The 27,188-nt window shown below is 56.7% G+C and overlaps 1 protein-coding gene across 4 annotated transcripts in view; it reads right to left on the reverse strand.

The window, feature by feature from the left end:
- The window catches only part of TNS3 (tensin 3), a 210,592-nt gene that overhangs the window by 48,796 nt on the left and 134,608 nt on the right, over positions 1-27,188 (reverse strand). For all 4 annotated transcript variants that reach the window (XM_040455025.1, XM_040455026.1, XM_040455028.1 and 1 more), the window contains 4 exons: positions 19,550-20,788; positions 10,497-10,669; positions 9,551-9,677; positions 9,380-9,463 (listed from right to left, as the gene is read on the reverse strand). In XM_040455025.1, coding sequence (XP_040310959.1) covers positions 9,380-9,463; positions 9,551-9,677; positions 10,497-10,669; positions 19,550-20,788 — 1,623 coding nt within the window. The remainder of the gene's footprint in view (positions 1-9,379; positions 9,464-9,550; positions 9,678-10,496; positions 10,670-19,549; positions 20,789-27,188) is intronic.

Below are 27,188 nucleotides of genomic sequence, written 5' to 3' on the forward strand. Positions count from 1 at the left end.
CACCCAATTCCAAAGTGTGTAGGGGGTCCCCACCCCAACAAGCAATTCTCCAACACGACACAGCTGGGGCTCCTACAATTCGCCTTGACTCTGACACCATCTACCCGGGGAGACAGCGTCAGACCCCCCAAGCTGAGGGCTCATCCTCCAGCACGGCCCCTCCCCCCTCCAGACACCAGTCCACGTGTCACCTGGGTTCTGACCCACCAGCTACAAACTAGAGGCTCTCACGACCCCTCCCAGGGTTTGGTGAACTGGCTGGAGCCGCTCACAGGACTCGGGGGACAGATCGCTCACTAGATCGCTGGTCTGTTGTAAAAGGATTAAGTCAGGAACAGAGGGAAGGGAGAGCTGCCCAGGGCGCGGATGGGGAGGGGGCGCCGAACTCCCTGCCGCTCCGGGGCCCACTGTCCTCCCGTCTCCACGTGCTTACCAACCCAGAAGCTCTCGGGACCCGTCTGTTGGGTTTTATGGGGGTGTCATTACAGGAGCCTGATTGATGAAATATCGGCCATTGGTGATGGATCCAACCTGCAGCCCCTCCTCCGGAGGCCAAGGGGTAGGGCCGACAGCTCCCCCAGTAACCACGTGGGCGGTCCCGCTGTAGCCCCTCCTCCCGAGGTCAGAGGGTGGGGCCAATAGCCACGCTCCTGTGAACACGTGGGCGGTCTCCCTGCAGCCCCTCCTCCCGAGGTCAGGGGGTGGGGCTGACAGCCCCGCCCCCGTTACCACGTGGGCGGTCTCCGTGGCAACCAGCCCCCACCCCCAGGTGCTTTTCCAAACTCCTGTTAGCACTAGAGACACCTTTCTGCTCCTCCACTTAGTAAACCCCGAGGGTTTGGAAGCTGTGCCGGGAGCGCGCCTGGAGACTAGATCTGTCTTACTAGAAACCAGAGTCCCAGGGTCCATTATGGAATCGCTGAGAAGTCTAAGGATGGCGTCCCCGCGTGCACGTGTTTCCCGGGCGTAACCAGGCAGGTTAGAGGGGCATTTCACACACACACACACACACCATCAACCGTCCGGGGCTGCCACTGCAGGCTGGCGCTGGAGGGTCCTGGGTGGGTCAGACCTGCCCGTCTCCGTCCTCACGGGGCTCCCTGGGTCAAATGTGAAACCTCAAAACCTCACAGGACGCCACCCTGTGTCCCCTCCTGTCCCCAATCCTTCCAGTTAACCAGCACCCCTGGTGGTTACAACCCGCCTCCTGGAGAATTAAATAGTATCTGATCTGAATTCAGATTTAAGTGCTGATTATTTGGGACAAGTGTTTAAATGTCCCTCTCGGTCCCTGAGCAGGCGCTGTGAGAGCAGCTTACTGAGGCCCCCCCAACAGCAGGGAGGGGCTGTCTGGGCTCTGACTCTCCCCCCACCCCCACCCCGGCTTCTCATTCCTGAATCTCCCAGTACTCCTGGCGCACACGCTGACACACTTTCTGTTTATCTGGCTTGGTCACTGCGGAGGGGCTGGTGTCTGGTGAGGGGTGAATGAATGGGAGGCTCTGCCAGGCAGGCCGCCACTGAAACCAGGTGGCCAGAGGGAGACCAGAGCACAGCACCTGTGGCCCAGGGAGCACGCGCTGCACCCGACGCCAAGCTGCAGGATGGGCCTGACCTGCGACAGAGTGCCTCTGTGACCAAACAGGACTCAGGACCTGAGAGCCCCTTCTCCAGAGGCCCCTTGGCCAGCCGGCCTCGGAGCGCCCTGATGTGGCCAGGATTCTGCAAAGTCATCCCCACCCTGTGTCCAAGCCTCTGCCCTCCAGCAGCAAGAATCCTGCTGGGCCAGTTTTGCAAAACGCCCCCTTCCCTTGCCCTGCCTCTCAGTAACTTTCCACCCACTGACCTGTCCCTGTGCTGAAGTGTAGCCCAGATCTCCCCTGCAGGCTGTCTTTCCCACCTGCACCCGGTGCCTATCACCCTCTCTGACACCTGTCTGGTGGGTCTGGGTTTCTGCAGACTCCGAGGGACACAGAGAGGGTTTCTGCAAAGTAGAGTTCTGCTAACTGTGTGCTAAAACGAAGCCAGAACGTCCCTGAGACTGTAATGGTCACAGCAACAAAATGAGAAACCCGCTATTTCTCCCTTAGCCTAGTTAGTGCTTAGCCCTGCTCCCGCTTCAAACTCGCAGACCTCCTCAACAGGCAACAACCGGTGTGAACTGGCTGAACACACTGGGTCCTCTCCTGGGGTCCTCGCCGCCCCAGGATCACTGATCCTCCCGGATCACGCCCTGCACTTCCAGGAGGGCGGGGCTGGTTGACCACAAGTGCCCAGGGCACGCGTGAAGACCGCACCCACCACCAAGGACTCTCTTACCTATACTTTACCTTCTCATCATGCAGAATTCCAAACACATACAGAAGGAGGCAGAACCATAGGATAAACCTCCGTGGAAACCACCCCCCTACCCCCAGCTGGTCAACTGGCAGCCAATACTCTCTCTTCAACCACACCTGAACCGTCTCCCCCAGTGGGATTTACACTGAACTTATGAGTTTGAGCCCCTTATAAATTCACACACAGCTATCAAGCGTTACACGTGGATGCCCCATACCCCCCTTTTTTGCAATAAAAAATTATATTAGTCTAGAAGTTCTTAAATTTAAATTCAAGTTAACATAGAGTGTAGTAATGGTTTCAGGAGAACCCAGTGGTTCGTCTCTTATATGTAACAGCCGGTGCTCATTGCAACAGGTGCCCTCCTTAATGCCCAGCCCCCAGCCAGCCCATCCCGCCAACCACCTACCCTCCATCAACCCTCACTTTGCTCTCTGTATTTAATTGTGTCTTATGGTTTGCCTCCCTCTGTTTTCATCTTAGTTTTCCTGCCCTTCCCCTACTACTGTGTTCATCTGGTTGTGTTTCTTAAATTCCACGAGTGAAATCACACGATATCTTCGTCTTGACCTCTTTCACTCAGCATAATACCCTCCAGTTCCATCCACGCTGTTGCAAATGGCAAGATGTCCTTCTTTTTCATCGCTGAGTACTATTCCGTTCCATCATACATCACACCTTCTTTATCCATTCATCCTACCCTACAGCCCAGCGATTGCACTACTTTGGAACTTATCCAAAGGATACAAAAATGCTGATTCAAGGGGTGCCTGGGTGGCTCAGTCAGTTAAGCATCTGACTTCAGCTCAGGGTATGATCTCACGGTTGGCAAGCTGGGGCCCCGCGTGGGGCTCGGTGCTGACAGCTCAGAGTCTGGAGCCTGCTTCGGATTCTCCCTCTCTCTTACCCCTCCCTTACGTGTGCTCTCTCTCTCTCTGTCTCTCTCAAAAATAAACTTAAATACATAACTAAATAAGCAAACAACTAAAAGGAAAGACTGAATTTTTAAAAATGCTGATTCAAAGGGGGCACTTGCACCCCAATGTGTACAGCAGCACTATTGACAATAGCCCTATCCTCCTTATCACTTTGCCCCAAAGGCAGAATCTGACAGAAGGACACCAGGACCTTGACGTTGATACAGCCAACACAGGCAACATCCTCACCCACAAGGGCCCCTCTAAAACCACACCTTCCCCCCTCTGTCCTTCCTATAAACGCCTAGAAGACACTATAATTCTTTCTACAATTCTGCCACGGCAAGGGCGTTACAGACATGGAACCATACAGTATGTCAACTTTAGGGAATGACTTTGCTCTGGAAACTCATCCAGGTTACTCCGTGTTATCAGGAGTTGGCTGGGTTTCACCGTGTGGACGGAGCTCGGACCGTGTGACCATTCACCTGCTGAAGGACATCTAGGCTGTCTCCAGCTGTGGGCTACTAAAAACAGAGCCACTACAAATCCCTGCGGAGGGGTTTTTGTGTGACTGGAAGTCTATTTCTTCAGGATAAAAACTCAGGGGTCCACTGCATAGTTTTTTTGTTTTGTTTTTTTTTTTTTTTTTTAGAAAGTGCCAGACCATTTCCCACAGAGAGGCAGCACCATTTTACACCCCCACCAGCAGTAAACGAGACTTCCCATTTCTCCACATCCTCACCAGCATTTGGTGCTGATGCTATTTTTTACTTTTCCCATTCTGCTAGGTCCGTAGTGATCCCGAGGTTTACACTAGCATCTCGCTGGTGGCTCATGGCGCTGGACGTCCTTCACACGCTTATCTGCTGTCTGTCTGTCCATCCTCCTCAGTGAGGGGTCTCTGGGCTTATACCCACGTTCTGATCACGTTGTTTCTCGGTATGTAGAGGGCAAAGACTTTCTCTCAGTCTGCTGTTTCCCTTTCAACCTCTTAGCAGTCTCTTCCTGAAGCAAACTCTTTCAATTTTGATGGAGTCTAACTTTATCAATCTTCCCTTTTGTGCTGAGTGTTAACTCTCGCTTAGCTTGGGATCCCAAAGATTTTCTATTTGTTTTTCCTAAAAGTTTTATAGTTTTATATTTTAGTTTGTGATCCATTTAAGGTTAATTTTTGTATAAGATACAAGACTTTGGTTGATGTTCTTTTTGGGGGGTTTTTTTTTGTTTCTTTACTTATTTTTGAGAGAGAGAGAGAGAGAGAGTGAGCAAGCACAGAGGAGGAGCACAGAGAGAGAGGGAGACACAGAATCCGAAGCCTTCTTCAGGCTCTGACCTGTCAGCACAGAGCCAGATGCAGGGCTCAAACCCACCAACTGTGAGATCATGACCTGAGCTGAAGTCGGAGGCTTAACTGACTGAGCCACCCAGGCATGCCCCCCACCTTTTTTTTCACTGTGGGTTCCCAGTGGCTACAGATTTGTGAAAAGGACAGTTTTTCTTTCATTGAACTTGCTTTTGCACCTTTTCCAAAAGAAATCAGTTGGGCATATTTGTGGGGGTGTATTTTGGGGTTTTTTATTCCATTCCACTGGTTTTGTGTCTGTACCACGCCCCACCCCACCCCACACAGTCCTGATTTCTGGTGACCCAGGAAGTCTAGAACTTAGTTAACCCATGCCTCCTACTTTCTTCTTTTTCAAAATTATTTTAGCTATCCTGGGGCGCCTGGGAGGCTCCGTCGGTTAAGCGTCCAACTTTGGCTCAGGTCATGGGTCTCTTAGTTCATGACTTCGAGCCTGGAGCCTGCTTCAGATTCTGTGTCTCCCTCTCTCTCGACCCTCCCGCACTCACGCTCTGTCTCTCTCTCTCTTAAAAATAAATAAACGTCAAAATTATTTTAGCTATCCTAGTTCCCCTGCATTTCCATATAAGCTTTAGAATTGTCTTGCCTAGATCTACAAAAAATACCTTGTTTGGATTTTGTAGGAATTGTGTTAAAACTGTACATAAGTTTGAGAAGAACCAACATGTTCACCAGGGTGAGTGTTCCAACTCATGAACACGGTATTTCTCTCCACTTATGTATATCTTCTTTGATTATTCTTCACCGACACCATGGAGTTTTCAACATATGAGACTTGCATGTTTTCTTTGGCTTATGCTTTAGTATTCACTTTTTCGATCTATTATAAATAGCACTGTATGTTTAACTGAGGTCTATACACGTTCACTGCTGGTATATAGAAATATAATTGATTTTTGTGTGTTTCTCTGGTGCCCTGCAACCAGCTGACTTAATTGTTCTGGGAGATTTTTTTATAGATTCCTGGGAATTCTCCGCAAAGATAAATCATGAATCTGCAAGAACGGGCAGTTTTATTTCCTCCCTTCCACTCTTGTCTTGTATTTCCTTTTCTTGCACAATAACCCCTGTAGAATTTCCAGCATTATGTGCAAGCTGCAGGGTTTTTTAGATTCTTTTTTCGAGGCTGAGGAAGCTCCCCTCTGAGCTATTCTACCGGGAATTTATAGTCATGAACAGATGTGGATTTTGTCCAAAAAATTTCCTTCGCATCTACGAATATAACATCATGTGATTTTTCTTCTTTATCCATTAAATATGATGGATTACACTGACGGATACTGAAGGAGCTTTGCATTCTTAGAATAAATCCCATTTGGTCAAGGTGTGTAATTTTTTATATATACTATGGTTCTATTTACTCATGTTTGGTTAAGGGATTTTGAGTCTGTTCATAAGGGATATCAGTCTATCTTTTCCTTTTTGTTGTCTGTGTCTGGGTTTGGTACTAGGGTAACTCTGTCTTCATAGAACGAATTCTATGTTTCTAGAAGGGGTTGTGTAAAATTAGTGTTAATTGTTCTTTAAATATTTGGTACAATTCTCCAGTAAAACCATCAGGGCCGGGAGATTTCTTCTGGGGGAAAATGTGTAAATTACAAATTCAATTTCCTTGATAGTTACACAGCATCATACTGTCTGTTTCACGTTGGGTGAGTGGTCACCACACGTGCTCACCACTAACCCCTGGGTATGGAGCCACTGTCCCAATCCTGTCCGCAGGGTCTGTGGTGACAGGCCCCCCCCTTCACTGCTGACATTACTAATCTGTGCTTCCCCCTTTTTCGTCTGTCTTTAGAGAGATCTGTCAACTTTCCTGATCTCCTCAAAGAACCCGCTTTTTTTCATTTACTTTTTCTCATTTCCTTGTTCGTAACTTCATTGACCTTATATTACATATTTCTATTATATTATTGTAATTTCATTGGTTCTGCTTATATGTATTATTTTCTCCCCTCTGGCCATCTTGGGGTCCTGGAGGCAGGAGTTCAAACATACCTGTTCCAGACAACGGGTATGTTTATGGCCGTGAACTTTTCCATCAGCACTGTTTGAGGTCTCTCCCACCAATTTTGAAATGTTTTACTTTTGCTGTTTTCAGGTCAAGATGCTTTCGGATTTCCCTTGAGAGTTCCTCTTGGACCCACGAATTACGGGCTGCTTCATTTCCAGGCGTTTGGGAATTCTCCCGTTACCGGGAGGAAGCATGGCACGCTTTCTTCTGGCTCTGTGATTTCACATCCCAGGATGCGGTCCCCTCGGGTTCCGTGGTCCCAGTACCCATGGTCAGTCTGCCTTTTCCCCCCCACCATTCAGCCTCTGGCACCTGTTCCACACAGACCGCCAGGTGTGCAGTCTCACCTTGCGGGAGGAACGGGGAAAACAACATCTAGTCCATGCAAGGATGACAGCGCCACCCTCTAGATGCGGATCTAAAGCAAATCCTCTCGTGTGTCCACACAGTGGCATTTGGCTATAAGTGACACAGAAGCAGGCATTAAGTTGCCTGGCAGATTCCACCCCGACACGGCACACTGGTCCCAAACGGGGCACTGTTGTACCTGCAGATGAGGAAACAGGCTCAGAGGGGCGCTGAGTCGGAGGCATGGTTCTTCGATGAAAGGACTCAAATCCCAGCCCCCTGAGACCATCCCTGTGCTTTCCCAGCACTGACACGAAGTCACTCCTGGTCTAGCTGAGGAAAGTGAAAACCGAATCCTGTCTACTCTAACACCCTGGATCAAAAGCCCCCGGCTGGGGAGTGAGGCAGACCTGTGTCTGCTGTGTGGCTCAGGGGGATGCGCTTCACCTCTCTGTGTAGTTTCCTCACCTGTGAGTAGGACAGCCCCGTCACGTGACCACAACGTGAGAGAAATCACACTGGGAAGAACACAGAGCCAACGTGGACTACGCATGAGCTAGTGCAGTCACCACGGAGCCACCCGTGGTCCGGGGAAGTCACCCACCACCCAGGGGAGTCACCCGCCGCCCAGAATGAGGGACCAACTGTGTCAGGACGGCCAGACGAAAACTCCAGGAGACTCACAGGTGTTCTTAGGATGAAATACACTCCCTGTAACGCGTTCGCTTTTTGTATCTGAAATCAAAGCCCTACGTCTCCCACGGGGACATTTACACACGGAAGGCACAAGGACGACACGCTAGCTACGCTGATGCTGAATGTGCACTGGCTTCGTGGGGCCGTGGGCCCCACCGGCCCCACCGGCCCCACCCACACCGTTCCCCTCTCCGGGCCTTTCTCAAGTTCCGGAAGGGTTGATACTCCACACAGGGACCCCAGAGGCCAAGTCAGGGGCTGCTGCTCAACCTGAAGTTTCTTTCCGGCATTTTCTGTCCTCGGGCTGATCATCCACACCCCCCGGCCGCCACCAGCACGTCTCCAACAAAGCTGGTCTCGATACACCGACATCAGCCTTTGGTTGTGGTGGGCTGGTGGGGGAGGAGGTGGGAACGAAGTCCCTGTGTTTGCCACCATCTACATCGTCCCAGTACAAAACAGACTTCTCCGCATGACGCTTACGGAACACACACGTGCACCAGCACCGCGCACCCTCTCCCTACTCCGCGCTTTACTCCCACCTGCTAGGAAAGGGGGCAGTGTGACCGCGGGGCTCTGCGCGGACAGAGACACAGTATGTTCCTGGAGCCACAGGGGACTTGGGGAGAAGGACAGCCCTTCCTCTAAAGGACGCACAGATCTGGTTTTCTCTAGGAAAGGAAGGACGGGGCACCGGCTGTCGTCACGACAACACTGTTGGGGAAGGAGGCGGGAGTTACGTGCTCTCCCAAAAACTGTGCGAGACGACCATTCAGGGAGCCTTCTTCCGCAGGAGAAAACCAGCAAAAGGAATCCACACTCACAGAGAAGAAAGATTCTCAAATGCGCCTGGGGGGCTCAATCCGTTGAGCGTCTTGTTTCAGCTCAGGTCACGATCTCATTGTTTGTGGGTTCGAGCCCCGCATCAGGCTCTGTGCTGGCAGCTCAGAGCCTGGAGCCTGCTCCGGATTCTGGGTGTCCCTCTCTCTCTGCCCCTCCCCCGCTCATGCTCTGTCTCTCTCTCAAAAATAAATAAACATTAAAAAATTTTTAAATAATAAAATGAACACACATTTAAAAAATAATACTAAATGGACGTTGGGCTCTAACTATAGCCCCTCTCCATGTGCCTGAGGTCATGCTTGAGGTCAGCCCGTCCTGGACTCTCAAGACAAGTGGTGGGGGGGTGTCCACAGGAAGGGGTGTAGAGCGACCCCTTCACTACTGCTCAGCTACCGTTCCCTCCCGGGGCCCACATGTCATACTTGAACACCGCGCTGCGTATGGTAAGTGTTCGGGGGCTGCGACAGACCCCTCCCGACAGCCGTCGCTCCCCTGGGAAGATCCAGGAGAGCGGCTGGGGGTCTCGGGCGGGCGGCCGTGATGCAGAGCAGGGAGCTCCCCGGCCCTGGGGCCCCAGTTCCTCTGTAAAGGGCAGGCCTTCTTCCAGCTTCTGGGCAGAGAGGAGTGGAGAAGCAGGGATTCTCCTCCCCAGAGCCCACCGCCCCTCCCAGCTTGCTCGAGTGGCAGACCCGGGATGTACCGCAGATGTGCACCCACAGGACACAGGTGGTGGTCAGCCCCCAGCATCTGCACAGCACAGTGACAGCCCTCCTCGCTTTCCAGGCTCCGGAGATTGGACACCCGCGAAAAGGTTTCTGTGTGAGTCGCCCGGGCGGGGGGAGGACAGACTCTTACCGTGAGCACCTCTGTACAGACCGCTGGCGCTGCCCGTCTGCGACCCGGGCGGGCTGAACGGCGCATAACGCGGGGGCGTCGTCACTGGAAAAGAAAGCAGAGCGGAGCCCTTGTGGCCGCATCCTCCCTGACGGGGCGCCCTGCCCACCACGAGCCTGGCTCCGTTCTTACCATACAGTGTTTCCGCAGACACGGGAAACGCGGGCGTGGGAGAGGGTGAGTCACTGCCGCTTTTGGTTGGAGAGAAGTTCCTGCCACTGATCCCATCAGGGTCTGGGGGGTACGCGGCAGCCACCGTCTGGAATTGGCACAGGGAGTCAGGTGAAGGCCACCTCCCGACGGCAGGCCCGGACTGGCCCACCGTGCGGGGACAGGAGGCTGCGTCCCCACGCACAGCCCTGCCACTGGCGGCCACGGAAAACTGGGAAGAGCTTCAGTAACACGAAGGAAGAGGGACATCCCTGCGGCCTGTCCACCCCCGGACACACGGAGCTGGCAGAGACGGCTCAGCTCGGGGACGCGGGCGCTCGGGGGAAAAACAGGAAAAAAATCATCGCTACCTGTGGTGTGCCGGTGGGTACGTGAAAGAACACAGACACACCCACGGCACAGAGAACAGTCTGGAAGTATTCATCCCAAACGTCTCTCTTCTGGTCTATTCTGGGCTCCAATCTTCCCCCCCCAACCCCCAACGAGGAGGAAGACACAGAAGGGGAGGGCTCAGAGTACCGGGTTCCGACCCATCTACCTGCAATATCTCAGCCGCACCCCCCTGGAAGATGCTCCATGGATCCCACCACGGGGCCCCACACCCACCCCGACCCACTTCCTTCCTGCTTCCCTCCTGGGGAGTCTGTGTGCCCCTGGCCACCGCCGTCCACCTTCAGCCACCTGCCCGCTCCCATCTCACCCCACTGTGCAGTCAGGGCGCAGAGGCTCAGAGGAGCCTACGGTGGCCACGCCGTGCCCTCTGGGGAGGGCCGTGCACCCGGGCTCTCCCGACCACACCCCCTGCTCTTCCAGGAGGAACCCCATGTGAGACAGGAGGGACTCTGGGGTGTCAACAGGACCGCGATCGGGAAGTGTGCAGGTCCCGCTGTCAGGTGGCGGTGCGTACCTCCTTGGCGTCCGCCGGAGACAGGAAAGGCGCCAGGCTCACGGCCTGTTCCGCACCCGGGGTCTTTCCCCATCCACACTTGGGGAAGGCCGGCTGCCCCGCACCATCGTTGTCATACTGCCCGAGGCTGAGCTTCCGGAATCTTCCGCCCGGTGGCTCGTCCCCTGGGGAGCCTGACAGAGAGACACGTGGGCTGCAGGTGATTTTACTGCAGCGAGCACACAGACCTTAATTAAGACCCGACCACACTTTCTCTAAGGGTGCTTCCTATTTTCTTTCACTTTTTGTTTGTTCTAGTTCCAAAACATTTTCATCTCCCAAAAGGAAGCCCCACGCCCCCTCCCTCAGCCCCCGGCAGCCTCTGTGGACTGGCCTGTTCCAGACATTTCCTATAAACGGAATCACACACCACGTGTCCTTTGCCGTCTGGCTTCTGTCACCGAGTGTAGTGTCCCAACCTGCCACTGTCTCGCCTACCTTTGTTCACTTCCTGTTTCTCCCAGGAGGGATCTTGGTGCACCTGAGGCCAGGACGGAGCCCGCCCTCCCCTCGTCGAGGGCGCACGGAGGATCCTTGGTGGCTAGAACCCGACCCGGCCAGGCCCCCTGATGGCTGCAGGCGCCTGGGGACTTTATGATCTGAGACCCCTCACCCCTTATCAGGCTTCGGGGTCCACTTTGGGGTCAGACTACTTGCATTTTGCTTTAGGACAGCCCAGGACGGAGCAGAGACACAGGATGTTTCCCTGACTCATGAACATGCCCCCGTACGCACCTGCCTGCACAGACATCTCCCTTCTTCAGATGCTGTCCCGCCTCTTTACCTTGGCACCCTGTCCATCCCCTATTTGCTCACGAGCACGACCCCAGCACACGTGGATAGTAACATCACATCTGTTAACTCGTTCACCCTTAATTTCATGCCTGGTCGGTGGTGCTTGCTCAGGGAGACTCGGGGGTTGCTGTCGATGGATGTGCGCGCGACAGTGGGGTCCTCACCCTTGGGGTGCACGAGGCAGCCCCGCCAGAAACCAGCAGCTCCTGCAACTGAGCCCCCCCCCCACCCCCCGCTGCTGAGCCGGATTCGGGGCAGGACAGAACCTTAGGACGCACCCACCATACCGAGAAAGGACTGGACAGGTGTCCAGTGGCAGGTGAGCACCAGGGACCTGTGGACCCATTGTTTGCATGAATCAATACCTCCTGCTTCTGAGCCTGTAAGAACATGGTCCAGGCAGCCACTAAGGGTCTGCTGCTGGCATGAGGCCCAGGCAGCCACTGAGGGTCTGCCAGAATAGGGTCCAGAGCATGCTCGATGGAAGTGGGGGGCATTTTCAGGCTGTGATCTGCACAGAAGCATCTCATGAAAGTTTCCCTTCCCAAAGGAGCAAAAACACAGGCAACATAGTCAGCAGAGGCCAGGCCTGTCTCGGTGACAGTCCCTGGCCTCCTCTGGGACCGAGAACCTTCATCCCAGGGTGACACTCCTGGAGAAACGGGGCAGGTGTGAGATGCGACCACAGCACAAGGACAGGCCAGCAGGAGCGACCCCTGCCAGGTGGGCAGGGCAAACCAAGTGAACCTGCAGCATGGAAAGTTAGGAGTTCGCTTTGAGGAGTAAAAAAATGCACCAAAATGTTCATCGACGGCTGTCTCTGGTTGTGGGGTTCCAGGCAGCGTTCATGTTTCTTGTTTGTTTCCACCTTCTCTCAAGTTGTCACTAATGACATGTATTACTTTTTAATATTTATTTATTTATTTTGAGAGTGCATGAGCACAAGCAGGGTGTGGGCGGGGAGAGAGAAAGAGAGAGAGAGAGAGAGAGAGAGAGAGAGAGAGAGAGGATCCCAAGCAGGCTCTGCTCTGTCAGCACAGAGCCCAATGTGGGGCTCGAACCCCCCAACCATGAGATTGTGACTTGAGCCAAAACCAAGAGTCATACACTTAACCGACGGAGCTACCCAGATGCCCCTGATATGTATTACTTTCAAAGCCAGAAAAATAAGACGCAGATGGTCTCCCAGGAGGAAGGTTTCCTTCCGCTCCACCAGGTCCTGTGTGCCAATTCCCACCCCCCCGATGCGTCTCTGTGGCTCTCCCGCTGGCAGAACCGATTCTGTGCCGGGGAGACTGTGTCTCTGCTTAGGGCCAGAGCCCGAGTCTGCGCCACGTCTGGGGGGCAGGGCTCGTGGGGGGCGCACAGCCCGGCGAGGGCAGGACAGTGTCCCCAGAGGCGGACACACAGGCGGCCCGCCCTTCGGTCGTTAGGCAAACTGGAAGGCAGGCCTGCCCACCTGCCGGGAGGACCTCCCTTGGACTTGACTTGCATAACGAAATGCTGCACACCTACTCCCGAACTGTATGAAGAATCTGCGCCATCACCCCGGTGGTGCCCACGTTTCTCCTTTCCAGTGAAGAAGTCAAATCCAGGGAAAGGAGAAAACGAGAGACCGAACGAAGGCAGGAGAGACTCTCTGAGCTAAAGCTGCATGCCGGGAACACCAGCAGGTGGGCTCAGTCCCCCACGGGGAGGGGTCAGCTCTGAGAAGGCTCCCTCTCTGGGCCCCTGGGCACCTGCTGTCCCCACGCACCCCTGCCCTGTCCCAGCCCTACATCCCCGTTCAGACCCCCCACCCCGCCCCGCCCCCACACTAAGATTCACCTGCTTCCTGCCACTTCCCAGCCAGTAGCCAAGGCGCCAGGACCCCACCAGCCCTGCAGGGTCACGCAGGATGCTGGAATGGATGCAGAAAACACGGCAGTCCAGGGCCGCGGGGTGGGGGGGGGGGGGGGGGTATGAAAAACCCCGGGGACCTGCACATCCGCCCACCCGCCCTGATCACGTTCTCAGTGCCATGTCCACAGAGGGTGGGTCAGAGGGCTCCTCCTTTACCGGCTGCTGTGAGCCTGCCCCACCCGGGGACCTGCTTCTCCTGCCCACATGCGGCATGTGGCCCGCCACTCGATGGTCACACAATTGGATGCCGCCAATCCCTGCGGTCCCCGTGCTGGGCATGCACGTGTCTTCAGGCTGGTCTCCTTTCCTCCCGCCACCGGACACTACTTCCCAGGCTTTAAGTGGGGCAGGTGTCCCCGGGAGACCCCCTCCTTGCCATTCCCAAACACCAGTATGTCTCACGTTTGCAATTTGACTTTATTCCCGGGGAGGGGGGAGGTACTGGGGTCACACCCTGGACTGTTCAGGTGTCACTTGGGCCTCGGCCAGGCTCGAGGAGGCTCAGGCTCACTGAGGGACGCAGGAGCTCGCCGAGCCTGAGACTCAAGCAACGCTGGGTCCTTCAGGCATTCAGGGGACACGCAATGACGGAGCCCCGCTGGGACGGGGCCATGCACACAGGACGATAGGTGGCCTCAGCCCCCGCACACCCAGTCACTCAGTCTACGGCGGATGCAACTTACACCACTCACCACCAGAAGGTGAGCAATAACGTCACCCTCGGTAACTCAGAACCCACCCGTACCCTCCCTGCACCACCCCACGGGGGCCATCTGATCAGGTCTACGAAGGACTTGAGATCCTACAGTGTGGGGTCACAGCCCCTCCTCTGTCCCACCAAAATAAATACTGTGACAGGAAGGAGGACTCACCACCCTGGTCCCTGGCGTGGGACCCCCTCCATCCTCCAAACTCCACAGCAGGGCTGGAGACCTGGGCGGTAGGGGAGTCACCTGCGGGCGGGGCTCTCCCGCCTCACCCAGCACTGGGTCAGCCCTCCGGGGACTGGGACCCACGCCCAGTTAGAACCACAAATCTAAAACAGCCGTTGGCAAACCCGGCTGCATATTAGAATCGCACTAAAATTCCTGGCATACAGACCTCCCCACCTTTCCCGTGGAGCCTGCGGGGAGGGGGGCCCAGATTAAAACCTCCCGGTGTTACCAACACACAAGCAGGCTGAGAACCGAGGCTGGGGTCGGTCAAGCCCGGATTCACACTGGAGTCGTGCAGGTGGGGAGCGCTTAGGATAATTCTGATGCCCCCATCACAACCCCGGTCAACTCAACCTGGCCCTCTAGGGGCAGAAAGTGGCCATGCTCCTGCTCTAGAGCAGACAGAAACCCATGACCTTCTACAACAGCACCTTTATCTCCCATCTGGGCCGGCAGAAGGCGAGGTGCCCTCAAGCTATTTATTTGTCTTTATACAAGCAGAGAAGAGTGAAGCCCTGCGTCACCAGGCCTGCACAGCGGGTTCTGGAAACTCCCGTGCATTCTTAGGAGTAAAAACAAACAAAGTCCAAACACCGCCCCACGGTGTGCTTGAGGCCTCCGCCTCTGGACTTCAGCTCATTAAGCTAAACGCACCCACCTCCTCCAGAGACAGTGGGAGAGGTCAAGGTGCGGCATGACAGTGAAAGGCCCACCCTTCCTAGCTGAAAGTTTCCAGGAGGACACTGCGAGCTTTATTTCTGCCTAAACGGAAACAGGGATTGGCTGGCCAGATCTAAGAGGCTTTTGTTAGAAAGGCCTAGTGAGGGGGCGCGGGGGGGGGGGGGCGCCCCTCGGGCCCATAAGCATGCGACTCGGTTTTGGCTCAGGTCCAGATCTTGTGGTTTGTGAGTTCCAGCCCCGCGCATCTGGCTCTGTGCTGACAGCGTGGAGCCTGCTTGGGATTCTCTTTCTCTCTCTCTCTGCTCCTCGCCTGCTCCCTCTCTCTGTCTCTCTCTCAGAATAAAACTTAAAACAATTTTTAAATTAAAATTTAAAATTAAAGATTTTTAAATTAAAAGAAAAAAATTCCTAACGCTGACGACCACGCAGGACCACAGCACGAACGGCCTTCAGCAGCACAGACCTCTGCTTCTGGGGCTGTTTCCACCGTCTGTGACCCCAGCCCAGACTCGAGAGAGCCCACGGGAATGGGCCGTCACTGGCAGAAGGATGCTAAGAGGCCAAGTGAGGCAAGCCTGTCTCTCTGCATTGCAACACTGAAAGGCCTTTTCACCGGACACACTGAAGCGCTCGGTCAGCTAGCTAGCGCTGCTTGCAAAACGACCTGCTCAAAAGGGAAACGTATGTCCGAAAAGCTAGGAAGTCTCTCCTTCCAGTATGAGAAACTTGAGCAACACACCTCGCATGTTTCACTCCCCTAAGCTAGGACCTCAAGCACATACAGGGGAAGCCAGAGAGCCACCAAAAGGCGAGATCGCGCCTCGACTCACACGGGACTTTCAATTTTTTTTCTTAATCTTTGTTTTTGAGAGAGAGGGAGAGAGAGAGAGAGAGAGAGAGCACACGAGCAGGGGAGAAACAGAAAGAGAGGGAGATGCAGAATCCAAAGCAGGCTCCAGGCTCTGAGCTGTCAGCACAGAGCCCGATGCAGGGCTGGAACGCACAAACCGCGAGATCATGCCCTGAGCCGAAGTTGGATGCTCAATTGACTGAGCCACCCAGGCACCCCTGACTTTTATTTTAATGTTTATTTATTTTTGAGAGAGAGAGAGAGAGAGAGACAGAGAGACAGAGAGACAGAGAGACAGAGCATGAGCAGGGGAGGGGCAGAGAGAGAGGGAGACACAGAGCCGGGAGCAGGTTCCAGGCTCCGAGCTGTCAGCACAGAGCCCGACGTAGGGCTCGAACCCATGAATTGTGAGATCATGACCTGAGCCGAAGTCGGACGCTCAATCGACTGAGCCACCCAGGCGCCCCTCACACGGGACTTTTACACTCAAGACACCATCAGCAAAGGCTAGGGCCTGGCTTCGGTTCCCTTTTTTGCTTATTTGAATTTATCTTCCTTTTGAATGATCCTTCCCCTCCCCAAATGGTCTCCTCAGACATGTCATCTCCATTTTTAGCAGCCGTGGCGTTGACGGAGGACGGTTGCCAGAGCTGTCCACCTGCAGGGCCGCCCTCAGTGGACGTGCGGGCAGGTGCCGGCTGCTGGGCTGGAAGGAGAAATGACGCACGAGACTTCTGAACAGAAGCAGGAGCTGGGACACCCCCGGGGCCATCCCTGCTCAGATGTCACGACCTCCCTACCCCGTTAGAGAGGATCTCACCACCCTCTATCCACGGACTGAAAAATAAACTGGCACCTGTCCGAAAGTGAGGGTGCCTGGGGCCATCACACCTGTGCGGACCGGCTGCTTGTACCACACCAGAGCCCAGAGGGTCTCCAGGGCGAACTTTCAAACATCTGAGGGGGTGGTCCCCAAGACATGTTAAACGACAAATTGCCACGTGGCCTGGAGGTTCGACTCAAGAACTGAAAACATCCTGACTAATACCTGTACGTGGTTGTTCCCGGCGGCGCTATTCACGGCAGCCCCCTGCGCTCGGATGAGTGGAGACACGTGACGTGGCCCAACCACACAGGGGAGTACCATTCAGCCCCACGCGGCAACGAAGCTCTAACATACGCCACACCACGGAGGATCGTGGAAAAGCAGACGCCCGCGAAAGCAATCAGACACGGCAGGCCACACGTTGTACGATTCCACGCACGAAATACCTGGCACAGGCCAATGCGTGGAGTCAGAAAACAAGCCAGGGGCTGGGGCCGGGCCTGAGGCCGGGCCTGACTGCTGATGGCTATGGGCTCGGCTGGGATGCGCACTGTGCAAGTTACTAAACCCGGGGCTTTGGAGAGTTGCCACGGACGCAGCGGGTCTCGGGCGTTCTGTGGGCTCCTACGCCAAAATGGCACGGGCTCTTCCATTTCTCCTAATACCCAGTATCAGGGTAGGAGCTGCGGCCACCCCTCCGACATCTCCACAGGGCAGGCCTCACTGCCAGGCTCCCACCCAGGGTCCCCCCGCCCCACAGACATGCTCAGAGGCAGCCATCCTGGTGCTGAGGTGACCCTGGGCTGTGGCAGGTCTGCAGGTCTCTCCCACAGGAAACAAGGTGTGCAGGGCCATGGGTTCAAGCTGTTTTCTGAGCGCCATCAAACCCTCACGATCCCACAGCGGATCCCTTCGCTTTGGGGTTGAACGCGTAACTTAAACGGATGGGCCTTCCACAATCGATCGTTGCAAGTGGCTGCTTCTCACTGCTCTGAATTCCCCTCAGTATAAACAGGTCCCCTGACTTGGGAGTATTAGAGCGACAGACGCCCTCATCTGTGGAAGCACATGAAGACGCCGGCAGTGAGGCCCGCCCGCAGGATGGGGGCCTGCCGGGGTCCTGTAATCGTGGGCTGGGGGTTGACGTGACAGGAACAAAGTATTCGGCAACACGAAGCAAGGAGCCCTCGAGGTCCGGGAAAAACACAGCCCACTGTCTGCCGTCGGCGGGACCACAAATTTCACAGACTGAGTCATTTCTTCGGTTACCTGGTGTCATCAGGTGACGTCTCCCCCACTTAACGGATGTGACCCAAGAAACCACCTAACCGGGCTGCAGGGAGGGGCGCACAGACGTCAGCCACAGCCAGGGAGTCAGACCAGCACTAGGGAGCCACAGAGGTACAGAGGGAGCAAACACCACGGAACCCAACTCCCCCCCACCCCGTTTCACCAGGTCAAAGCTTTCGTCAGAAAGCTCTGGATGGGGGCCAGGCTCCCCACACTGCCCTGTGATGAACCTCCTGAAGGGCCCAACTCGGCAGAGCCATCCACTTTTCCGCCAGCACCACACCCCCCTGCTGACAAACGACACCGTGTGCCGGGACACAAAGGGGTTTCCTGGCTCGTAGTGGGGTCAGGAGTTTAGCGGAAGAAGAGCTCAGCCATGCGATGCAGGGTCAGACAGACAGTAGCTCTGTGCACCTGCCATGGTAGGTGCCGAGATCACAGGTGATGCAGGGAAGCTCAAACATAACTCCTGGAACAACATGAGCACTCAGAGTGACAGTGCTTACTCTCGCTGTTAACCATCGTCATGAACAACGCCAGTATCATCCTGGTGATCATCAGTCCCACCATCTCCTCCATTACTACCTTCATCACCATTGTCATCATCTCCATCACCACCATCCTCCTCAGAAGCAGGCAGAGCGCCTGGGGGCAGGGACCTATTCCTGCTCTACTGCAGGGGACGCTGGACAGGTCACTTCATCTCTCGACGCCTCCCAAACCTCAACCATAAGACGGGAATCCATCCAGGCGGCAAAGGGGCCTGAGGGAGAGGAAGGGGGTCCAGAGAGCAATGCCAGAGAGTGGCAAGGAGGTCGCCATCGGTGTGATCGGCTCAGCAGGACAGGTGGCCTTCGGGCCCACACACAGAAGGACGAGGAGGTGAGAGTGTCCCCCGCTTTGTGACTCCCGTCTTCGCTTACAGCAGGGACCCAGGGAGCCTGCTGACATACCAGCGCAGGACGGCCTGGCCTCACGTAGACACCATGCTCTTGAGGGGGCGCTGGGTCCAGACCCTGCCTGAGCCCGGCCGGGCGTCTTCTCCTCGGCCTCCCTGGACATTGGTGGCGCGCAGGCTTGGACGCCCAGCCGGACTCCCCGCAGCCTCCACACGCAGCTCCCTGCCCCTCACAGCCTCCCTCCATCCCAGCACCGCTGCCCGCTGGTTGCCCTCCCAGGCTGACCCACCAGCTCTCCGCGGCCCCCAGCTTTATGCCACCCAGACACGGAGAACAAGTCACAGACCCCGTCCCAACACCTGTCCCTACGTTCACGAAGCCACACACCCCGAGGTCACTGCCTGTCTGCTACAGCCACCCCAGCCTCCCAGGCCCCACAGCAGGACAGCAAGGCCCCGCCCTGGTCCCTGCACCACACGTCCTGGGGCTCAGGACCCCACAGCCCTAGCCTCCTGGAGTCAGCGTGGCCCCACAGCAGCAGGGGCGCATAGAGACAGTGCCTGGATCCCCTCATCCCCGACTGCCTGGAACCTGCCCCTCCCTCCATCCTTCCCTATGCCCGAGCCCCCCACCCTCTGGGCCTGGCCATGAGCAGCCCTCTGCTCCCAGCAAAGCCAGCTCGGGACTGTGCACTTGCTGACCTGTCCCCACATGGTCGTGCCCAGGGGCCCGACTGTCCTCCCTGCGGGCCTCCCCCAGACCCAGAAAAGAGCCCAGCACGCGAGGCCCCATTCTGTAAAGGCACGCATGAACACAGTGTGCAACCGCCCACTCACCTTGCTGCACCGGGGCCCTGCCGGGGCCCTCTCCTGTGTCCCACAGCCTGCCTCCCAGGCTGTCGGGCGGCATGGGGCCGTTGGCCTGGATGCCCGGCATGTTCATGTGGGTGGGGACAGGCTCAAAGGTAGGGTCCAGCTCCAAGATGAGCCTGTTGAGCTGCTCGATGGACTGGTCGATGTCCAGGGTGGGCGAGCCCGGGGAGGGGTCCGCGCCGGGCTCCGGTCCGGTCCCGTTCAGGACCCTGACGTCTGGAAACCTGGGCTTGAAGGCTTTGCCGGGAGGGGGCCGCTGTGCATCGGGGAGGTGGGGCCCGGGGCCCACGCTCCTCTGCGGGGCCACTCTGCTGCTGGTCCCCCGGGTGGGGGTGACCGGAACCCGGGGCTGGGCCTGCAGCAGGCTGGACCCGTCCTCCGGGCCACGGCCGACGAGCCTGGCCTCCCCGTCAGGAGCAAAGCTGTACTGCTGGGCGGCCACAATCTGCTGCTGGCACACCCAGGTGTGTGTGGAGTAGCCGCTCTGCCCGTAGGCCTGTGTCTGCGCGGACACGGAGGGCCTCCGCAACGCCGGGGGTGGCTGCTTGGCCTCTCGGATCCCGAAAGCCCGCTCCCGCTCGAACGGGGCGTCCACGCCGAGGCTCAGGTCGGGGGCGAGGCCGCCGTGCGCATCTTCGCCAGCACTGCTGCCAAAGCCGTCGGACAGGAGGGAGTTCTGGCTGCTCTGGTAGCAGGCGAAGGGGCCCAGGTGGGCTGACTGGTGTCCCTCCGAGGACGACAGGGTCCCGATGCTGTCCACGCTGTGCAGGTCGTGGCCGGGCATGTCGTCGTCCAGGATGTCCGTCTCCCGCTCCTTGAGCGCGGCGTCTCCGTTCACGTGCACCTGAGCCGGCACGACGTGGCGTGTGCCGCTGTGCTTGCTGGGAGCATCGGTCATATCCTTGAGGGGGCTTCCGGAATCTTCCAGGCCAAAGCCGCTGAGCAGCTGGTCCAGCTCGGCCTTCTCCTGGGGGCTGAGGCCCCGCCTGGGGCCCGCAGCCAGCCGCTCCTCCGTCCTGTCGGTCCTGACGGAGGCGGTGGAGTGGCCAGAGTCGCTGCTGACGGACAGGGTGTGGTCACCGTGGTCTGGGCTGGTGGTGGCGGGGACGGCCGGGGCCCCGCCTGGGACGCTGGGATCTGAGGCACTCTTCTTCCTCACCTTGGCATACAGGCTGCCATCGACCGGGCCCTGCGTGTGCGGCACTGGGGGAGAAAACGGAGACCGGCTGTGAGTCAAGGCTGAAAGCGTCCTTCAGGCTCCCGGATGCACATGTGCACCTGCCTGAACCAAAAGACGAACCCGTAACAGACAATGCGCTGTAATTAGGGACAAGTACTCCTCCGGGACCCCAAAATTCTGCATTCCCCCCCCACACACACACCGGCAGAGCAAGTACCAGCCCAAGCAATTCTAGCAGCTTCAGGCCCCAGAACCCTTTCTACCTTTTTACGCAAAGGGAGCCATCACTTAGAGAATTTTCCAGATTCTCCAAGCTTAGGAGTCATCCTGTCTGGAGGACCGGGAGTTAATTTTGTCACGAGCCTGAACCCTGAGCACGGCCGAGCCTGCAAATCATCAGGAGGCGAGAACCCATCGTGCACGGGACACAGGGGCCGGCCGGCCCTCGGTGGGGAGAGACAGACAGGGGCCTGTCGGGACTGCCCCACGGAGTGGTGTCCTTCCACCGGGAGGGTGAAGCGAATCTTCGTGCACTGACCTCCCTCTGCCTGGCAGGACAGTCGGGAAACACAGATGAGGCCTCACATCAGGGCAGGAAGAGCGGACCCCCCGCTACTATTATTAACTACAGATGGGGCAGGCGCAGAGCGGGGTCCCGGGCGAGCCGGTGTCCACACCCTCTTGCCCCCTGGGACACGGCAGGAACACCAGAGTGAGGCAGCTGCCGAGGGCTGCACCCGCGCTCTGGGCACCTGGGAGCCACCACATCCAGGGGTGACTGGGCCTCTGGAGAAACCCGCCCTGAGATCCGGCTCCCGGCCTGGTGGGCTGGGTGCCCACGACCACGGAAGTGCCTGGGTCACGCTCCGACATGCGGCTGGACTCGTGCAGGGCCTGTGTTCCCATGGCCCGTGCTCCCCCGGCTGCAAATGAGGGTGTGTTCTACATGCAGGCTTGACCTGAGGGTGAGGAAACACAGAGCGCAAATGAGGGGCTTCACTGGCCTGAGAAAACACGCATTCACTTTGGCTTCCATGGGAGCCCCTCTGGCGCTGGGAGGCATCAGCCCCTGCGAGACCCACAGAGCACGCGCCTTCCCTCCCCGTGAGGCCGGAGGCAGCTCTGTATGAATCTCAGACCCCGCCACATCGACGGACAGAGGGGTCCGAGCAGGCCTGGCCGGCGGGTGTCTGGCCAGAGCACAAACCACTGGGCCGCACAGCCGGGTGGTTGTCACGAATTCTAGAAGCGCGTCCCACCTGCCAGAACTGTGCATCCGTGACTTCCACATCCTTCTCCCTAAATCTCAAATAAACGCACAGGTGCAATGACTTTTTAAAGGAAGCCAAGAGTGGCGCCTGGGTGGCTCAGTCGGTCAAGCGTCCGACTTCAGCTCAGGTCATGATCTCACGGTTCGTGGGTTTGAGCCCCGCATCGGCTCGGAGCCTGGAGCCTGCTTCGGATTCCGTGTCTCCCTGTCTCTCTGCCCCTCCCCCACTCATGCTCTGTCTCTGACTCTCTCTCTCTCTCAAAAATGAATAAACATTAAAAACATTTTTTAATAAAATTAAAAAACTAAAAAGTTAAAAAAATTAAAATTAAAAGAGGAAGCCAAGAATGAATGGTACAAAATTTCTTCCAGTGATTGTTCTGAGTTAGAACCCCTTGGCCAACCCCAGGCCAGGAATGGTCCACAAGGAAGGGTCTGCGTGACGGGTACAGGACCCGAAATGCCCTGGGCCGAGGAGTCCTCAGTTACCCTCAGTACCCTCAGCCCTACCCTCAGTAGCCATCTCAAGACAATAGCAAACGCATTATGACCCCACACTGGCTCTGTGTGAGACCCAGCACTTAGGACATTGGATCCGTAGCCCCCAGGGGGCTCAGGGACCTTCCCACCCACAGTGTGGACAGGATGCAGACATATGGCACCACGGGCTTCCGCCTAAACGTCCTACCACATGCACAGGTTGCAAGACCCATGTCCCATCTTCGGGAAAGGAACAGGAAGCAGCACAGCCCCAAGACCGACCTGCCCAAACCTGGGGATCCCTCTGTCGGAGCTCGGGTCTTCCCAAAGGCCCAGGAGTTCTGGGGACTGTCCAGATGTGCCCACAGACACACCCACTTGTGATCTGGGGGCAGGGGAGTTGGCTGTGGGGCGAGGAGAAGGGGAGGGGCCTTGGGCCCCCACACCCCCACCCTGTACTCTGGCCAAGGGCTAGCACTTCTACAAGCATCTGGACTGGTTTTTCACTTGAAGGAACAAGATGTCCCTGTTACCCTGCAGCCTCGAGATGGGAGTCCCGATCCGCATTTATGCTCCTGCATTCGGCTCACTCTCTGTTCAAGCCCCTGGCTCCTCATTTACAAAACAGACTCATTATCCCTATCTTTTAGGGCGGTTATGGGAGAGAACAACACAGGGGGCCAGTAAGCTATCATCAGCAGGCAGAGAGAGGTCTGTCCCAGGTGGACAGAGCCCAGGAGTCCCTCCCTGCCCCCCCGCTGCTCCTAGACCACAGCAGGCACACACCTGCCCCTGCCCCAGGGCCTTTGCTCATGCTGTTCTTTGCCTCCATTGCTCTCCATCCCGGCTCGTTCCCTCCTCTCCTCAGCAGAGCTTCCCTGACCATCCTTTCCCCTGGGGTAGGGGGCTTCCTCTGTTTGTCTGTGGTACAACTACCTACAAACACGTTGTAGGTGTGCACACATATTATTTACTGTCTGTGCCCCCCACCACAACATGAGCTCTGGGAGGCCTTGGGGGTTTTTGCTCCTGGTGGTATCCACAAAATTAGGGAACAGATCCTGGTACCCAGTGGGCACCAAGCAACCAAGAGACTCAATGCTCTATTATGTTCTCATGCAAGAAAAACTGGGGAGCTATTCTGGAAAGTTCCACCATCTCTGTGGGCAAGAGCTGAAAACCACTAACTAGGCCAAGACAAACACACAGCAGCAGGGTGTGAAGGCAGACGTGGCTGCAGCCTGGGTTCCCCACCTCCTGGCAGCGGTGCCCCCCCCCCCCACCGGACCCCACCCCCACCCCCCGGACCCCGTGAGCCTGGCCCGGGACAGTAGTCACGCTGCTGGCTGGTCTCCCCACGCTACAGAGCAAAGCTGAAGAAGTACCTGAGGGCACCTGATCCGAGGCTCCAAGACATCAAAGAAAACACATTGTGGCCCACTGTGTCCCTGGGCAGGCAGAGGAGCCAGTCGGGGGCCACAGGACGGGGCGCGACCGTGAGGAGGGCACAGCCCTGGCATACAGTGGGTGCATTAACAATGGCACTGTGTCTCTGCACTTCCCGCCTCCCCCGCTGCCCTGCCTGCAGGCTTCCCCATAAGCCACGTCTTCCCACAGGTTCACAGCCCACCTCTGGCTTCTGCACCGCACACGGAAAAGCCCCACGTCACCTACACGGGGCTGCTGTCGTGCTTCCAGAGACCCAGAATGAAAACAGCAGGGCATGGGTGGTGAAAAGCCTCCCGGTTGGGAGCCCAACGCCAGGGGCTTGTGTGGCCACCCACCCAGCCCTCCCCAAAACACTAACATGGGCCCCACCCCCTTGTGCAGAGCCCCCAGAGGCCTCAGGCCACTGTTAAGGATGCCCGTACCTGAGGATGGCATAGGGCCCCTTATGATGCGGCCCGGGTCTGGAAAAGAAAAGTGCAAAGTGTTATCCAGGGCCCAGATGCAGCCCAGACTCCAGCTGTGGTCCCAGGTCCCTTGCGCAGGTGTGGCTGGGCCCAGGGTCAAGAAGGACGCGGCCACTCGAGGGAAGGAGGCGCCAGGCTTCCAAGTTCCGCACCATCTGGGAACTGGACACTAGAAGCGGCCCCTGGGGGTGGGTGTGTGGCCCAGGACGGAGATTCTGGAAGGTTCAGCCAGTGGCTTCCTCTGTCCGCGGGGCATCTTTTTATACAGTTCAACAATTCGTTTTAACTTTGTGTTTCCAGCTCAAAGGGAATCTGACTGATCCTTGTTCCACCAGGGAAAACCCTGATCCCAGAAGGTAGGGACCAAGGGGGACGGCACCTGTACAGTGCCCCTGTGCTCGGAGCTTTGCAGCTGGGCATACAGACTCACTGCCTTCACTGGTCCAGCCCGGGACCAGCCAACTCCCCCCAAGCCATTCCCCCCTCTCCTGTCACCTTTCCCTTCGAGCTGCCCCCACCCCTCCGGCCGGAACCCCAGGCTCCTTTCCACAGAAGGCCTGGGAGTTGCCTGGTAATGATTTCCCCGCCCCCAGGGTCTAGTTAAAAATCAAACACACAATAATTCAGCTCTGATTAGGGCTGAATGACACAGCAGGGCGGTTTATCATCTGGAAAAGAACAAGAAGGAAGAAAACACAGAACAGGCTGGGACCCCACCCCAGCCCTGCCCACCCCCACCTGCCCTGGGAAGGGGGCTTTCCTACAAAGAGGGAAAGAGGCACTCAAAAAACATTTCAGAAGTAATGCAAGAACCTGGGTAAAACCAAAAACAAACCAAAACAGAGGAGAACATACCTTCCCATGCTGGCTGAACACACATTAAGCAACACCCACCTGTGCTCACAGGTGTGTTAAAAATCAGCCAAAGGGAACGGCGGAATCTTCTCCCAGACACGGACCACTCAGCCCCCAAAAAGGCACAGAAATGATGGGCAGGATGGGCCGCTGTCCCGGGGCCCCGCTTCCAACAAAAGTCCACTCAAAACAAAGAACAAACCCGACGGACTTATATAGCGACCTGGATTCCTTTCTTTTTTCCACATACTGACCCTGAATCTTACGTTCTATTCTTGTGTCAGGTTTGTTCAAGCCCGTTAAGCGTCCGACTCTTGACTTCGGCTCAGGTCATGACCTCACGGTTCGTGGGATCGAGCCCCGCGTTGGGCTCTGCACGGGCATCACAGAGCCTGCTTGGGATTCTCTTTCTCTCTCTGCTCCTCCCCCGCTTTCTCTCAAAATGAATAAATAAACTTTAAAAAAAGAAAGCTCAAGTTTCATTTCAAAACAGCGAACAGGGTGCTCCCCATGAGTCCTCATTGGAGAAAAGGAGAAAGCGCCCCTGGGGAATGTTCACCGGAGGGCCCCACACACTTCACAGCTGCCGGAGGCCAACAGAGAAGGAGGAGGAAGGGTCAGGGGACTCCCTCCTGCGCAATCAGGCCGGGCTACAGGGGGAGAAGCAGGAGGTGAGGGAGCAGCGGGCACATCTCAGGCATCCGATGGGCCGACAGGGGCAGAAGGGGGGAGCAGGATGCGAGAAGGTGCGTGCCCAGACGGGGCTATGCCTTCAGGGGAACAGAGAGGCGGGGACGCCCTTTCCCGAAATCGTCATGGCATCTGGATGACATTCTGAAGGCAAAGGCTCTTCGTGCCTGGGCTCCGTGACACCCCCGGGATGGGTCTCCCTTAATCCCCAGAGCGATGCTGTGAAGCAGGAATTGGAAACCCCATTTTGCAGATGAGAAAACAGAGGCTCGGAGAGGCTGTGCAGATGTTTCAGACAAAAACAGGCCTCTGGAACAGGGGCAGAGCATCTGGGACTCCACCGACCTCGGACCCACCCCAGGTTCCTGCCGCCCGGTCTTTTAAAACACTGAACTTCCAGAGCTGACCAACCGCTTCTGTGGAATTAACAACTTAATTTTGGAGAGGAATTCGCCGGAATGTTTTCTCTGCAATTTCCACACACACACCCCACTCCCTCCTCGGCAACCACCCGGACAGTGTGCTTTCCTCCCTAACTCTTGACGTGCCTCCTGGTGCAGATGGTGTCCCGCGTTCCCAGGACGTTGGGCTGGTGCCAGGTTCTGTGTTCCTTTCCCAGGCTGCAGGGCAGTGGGCACCCAGGCAGACTGTGTGTCTCTGTGCTCAGAATTGTGACCTGCCCCCTCCTGCTGTGCCCACAGCCACTGGGGACAGGACCCCCCCACCCCCGAGAAAGGGAAGTCCGCTTGCCAGGACGCACCTGATTGGCCATTTCTCTGCACTTGGAGGGTCACAGCTGCCTCTGGCGGGACCCAGGGGACCTGTTCCGGTCACCCTCCACGTGACTCGCTCCGGCCAGACCGACCACTTCAGCACTATGTCCCCACAGCCCACGGTTCTCACGGCTTCCCAGCAAGGAAGAAGGAACATCACAACCGGCCCCCCATGGCCTTCTGGGATAAAGGCCCTCAAGGGGAGGTACGGAGGGGCCCCAGGGGTGATCGGCGACACAGAAACATCCTGTATCGTGGCTGTGGTGGGAGCTTCGTAGAAAGAAAGGCAAACTTGAACAGCACACTAAGCTCAGTACATTTTACCGTACGTAAAGTACCCCGCGATCAAAACCCCCGTCGTGTGAAGTCAAGAAGGAAAGGAGACTCAGTGCGCTGCGTCCACCCTGCTGTGGCTCCCTCCCCCTCCTCCCTCTCTTCTAGG

Source organism: Herpailurus yagouaroundi, unplaced genomic scaffold (genome assembly GCF_014898765.1).
Source record: "Herpailurus yagouaroundi ecotype Mexico unplaced genomic scaffold, PumYag 214, whole genome shotgun sequence".
In the NCBI taxonomy this organism is placed as follows: domain Eukaryota; kingdom Metazoa; phylum Chordata; class Mammalia; order Carnivora; family Felidae; genus Herpailurus; species Herpailurus yagouaroundi.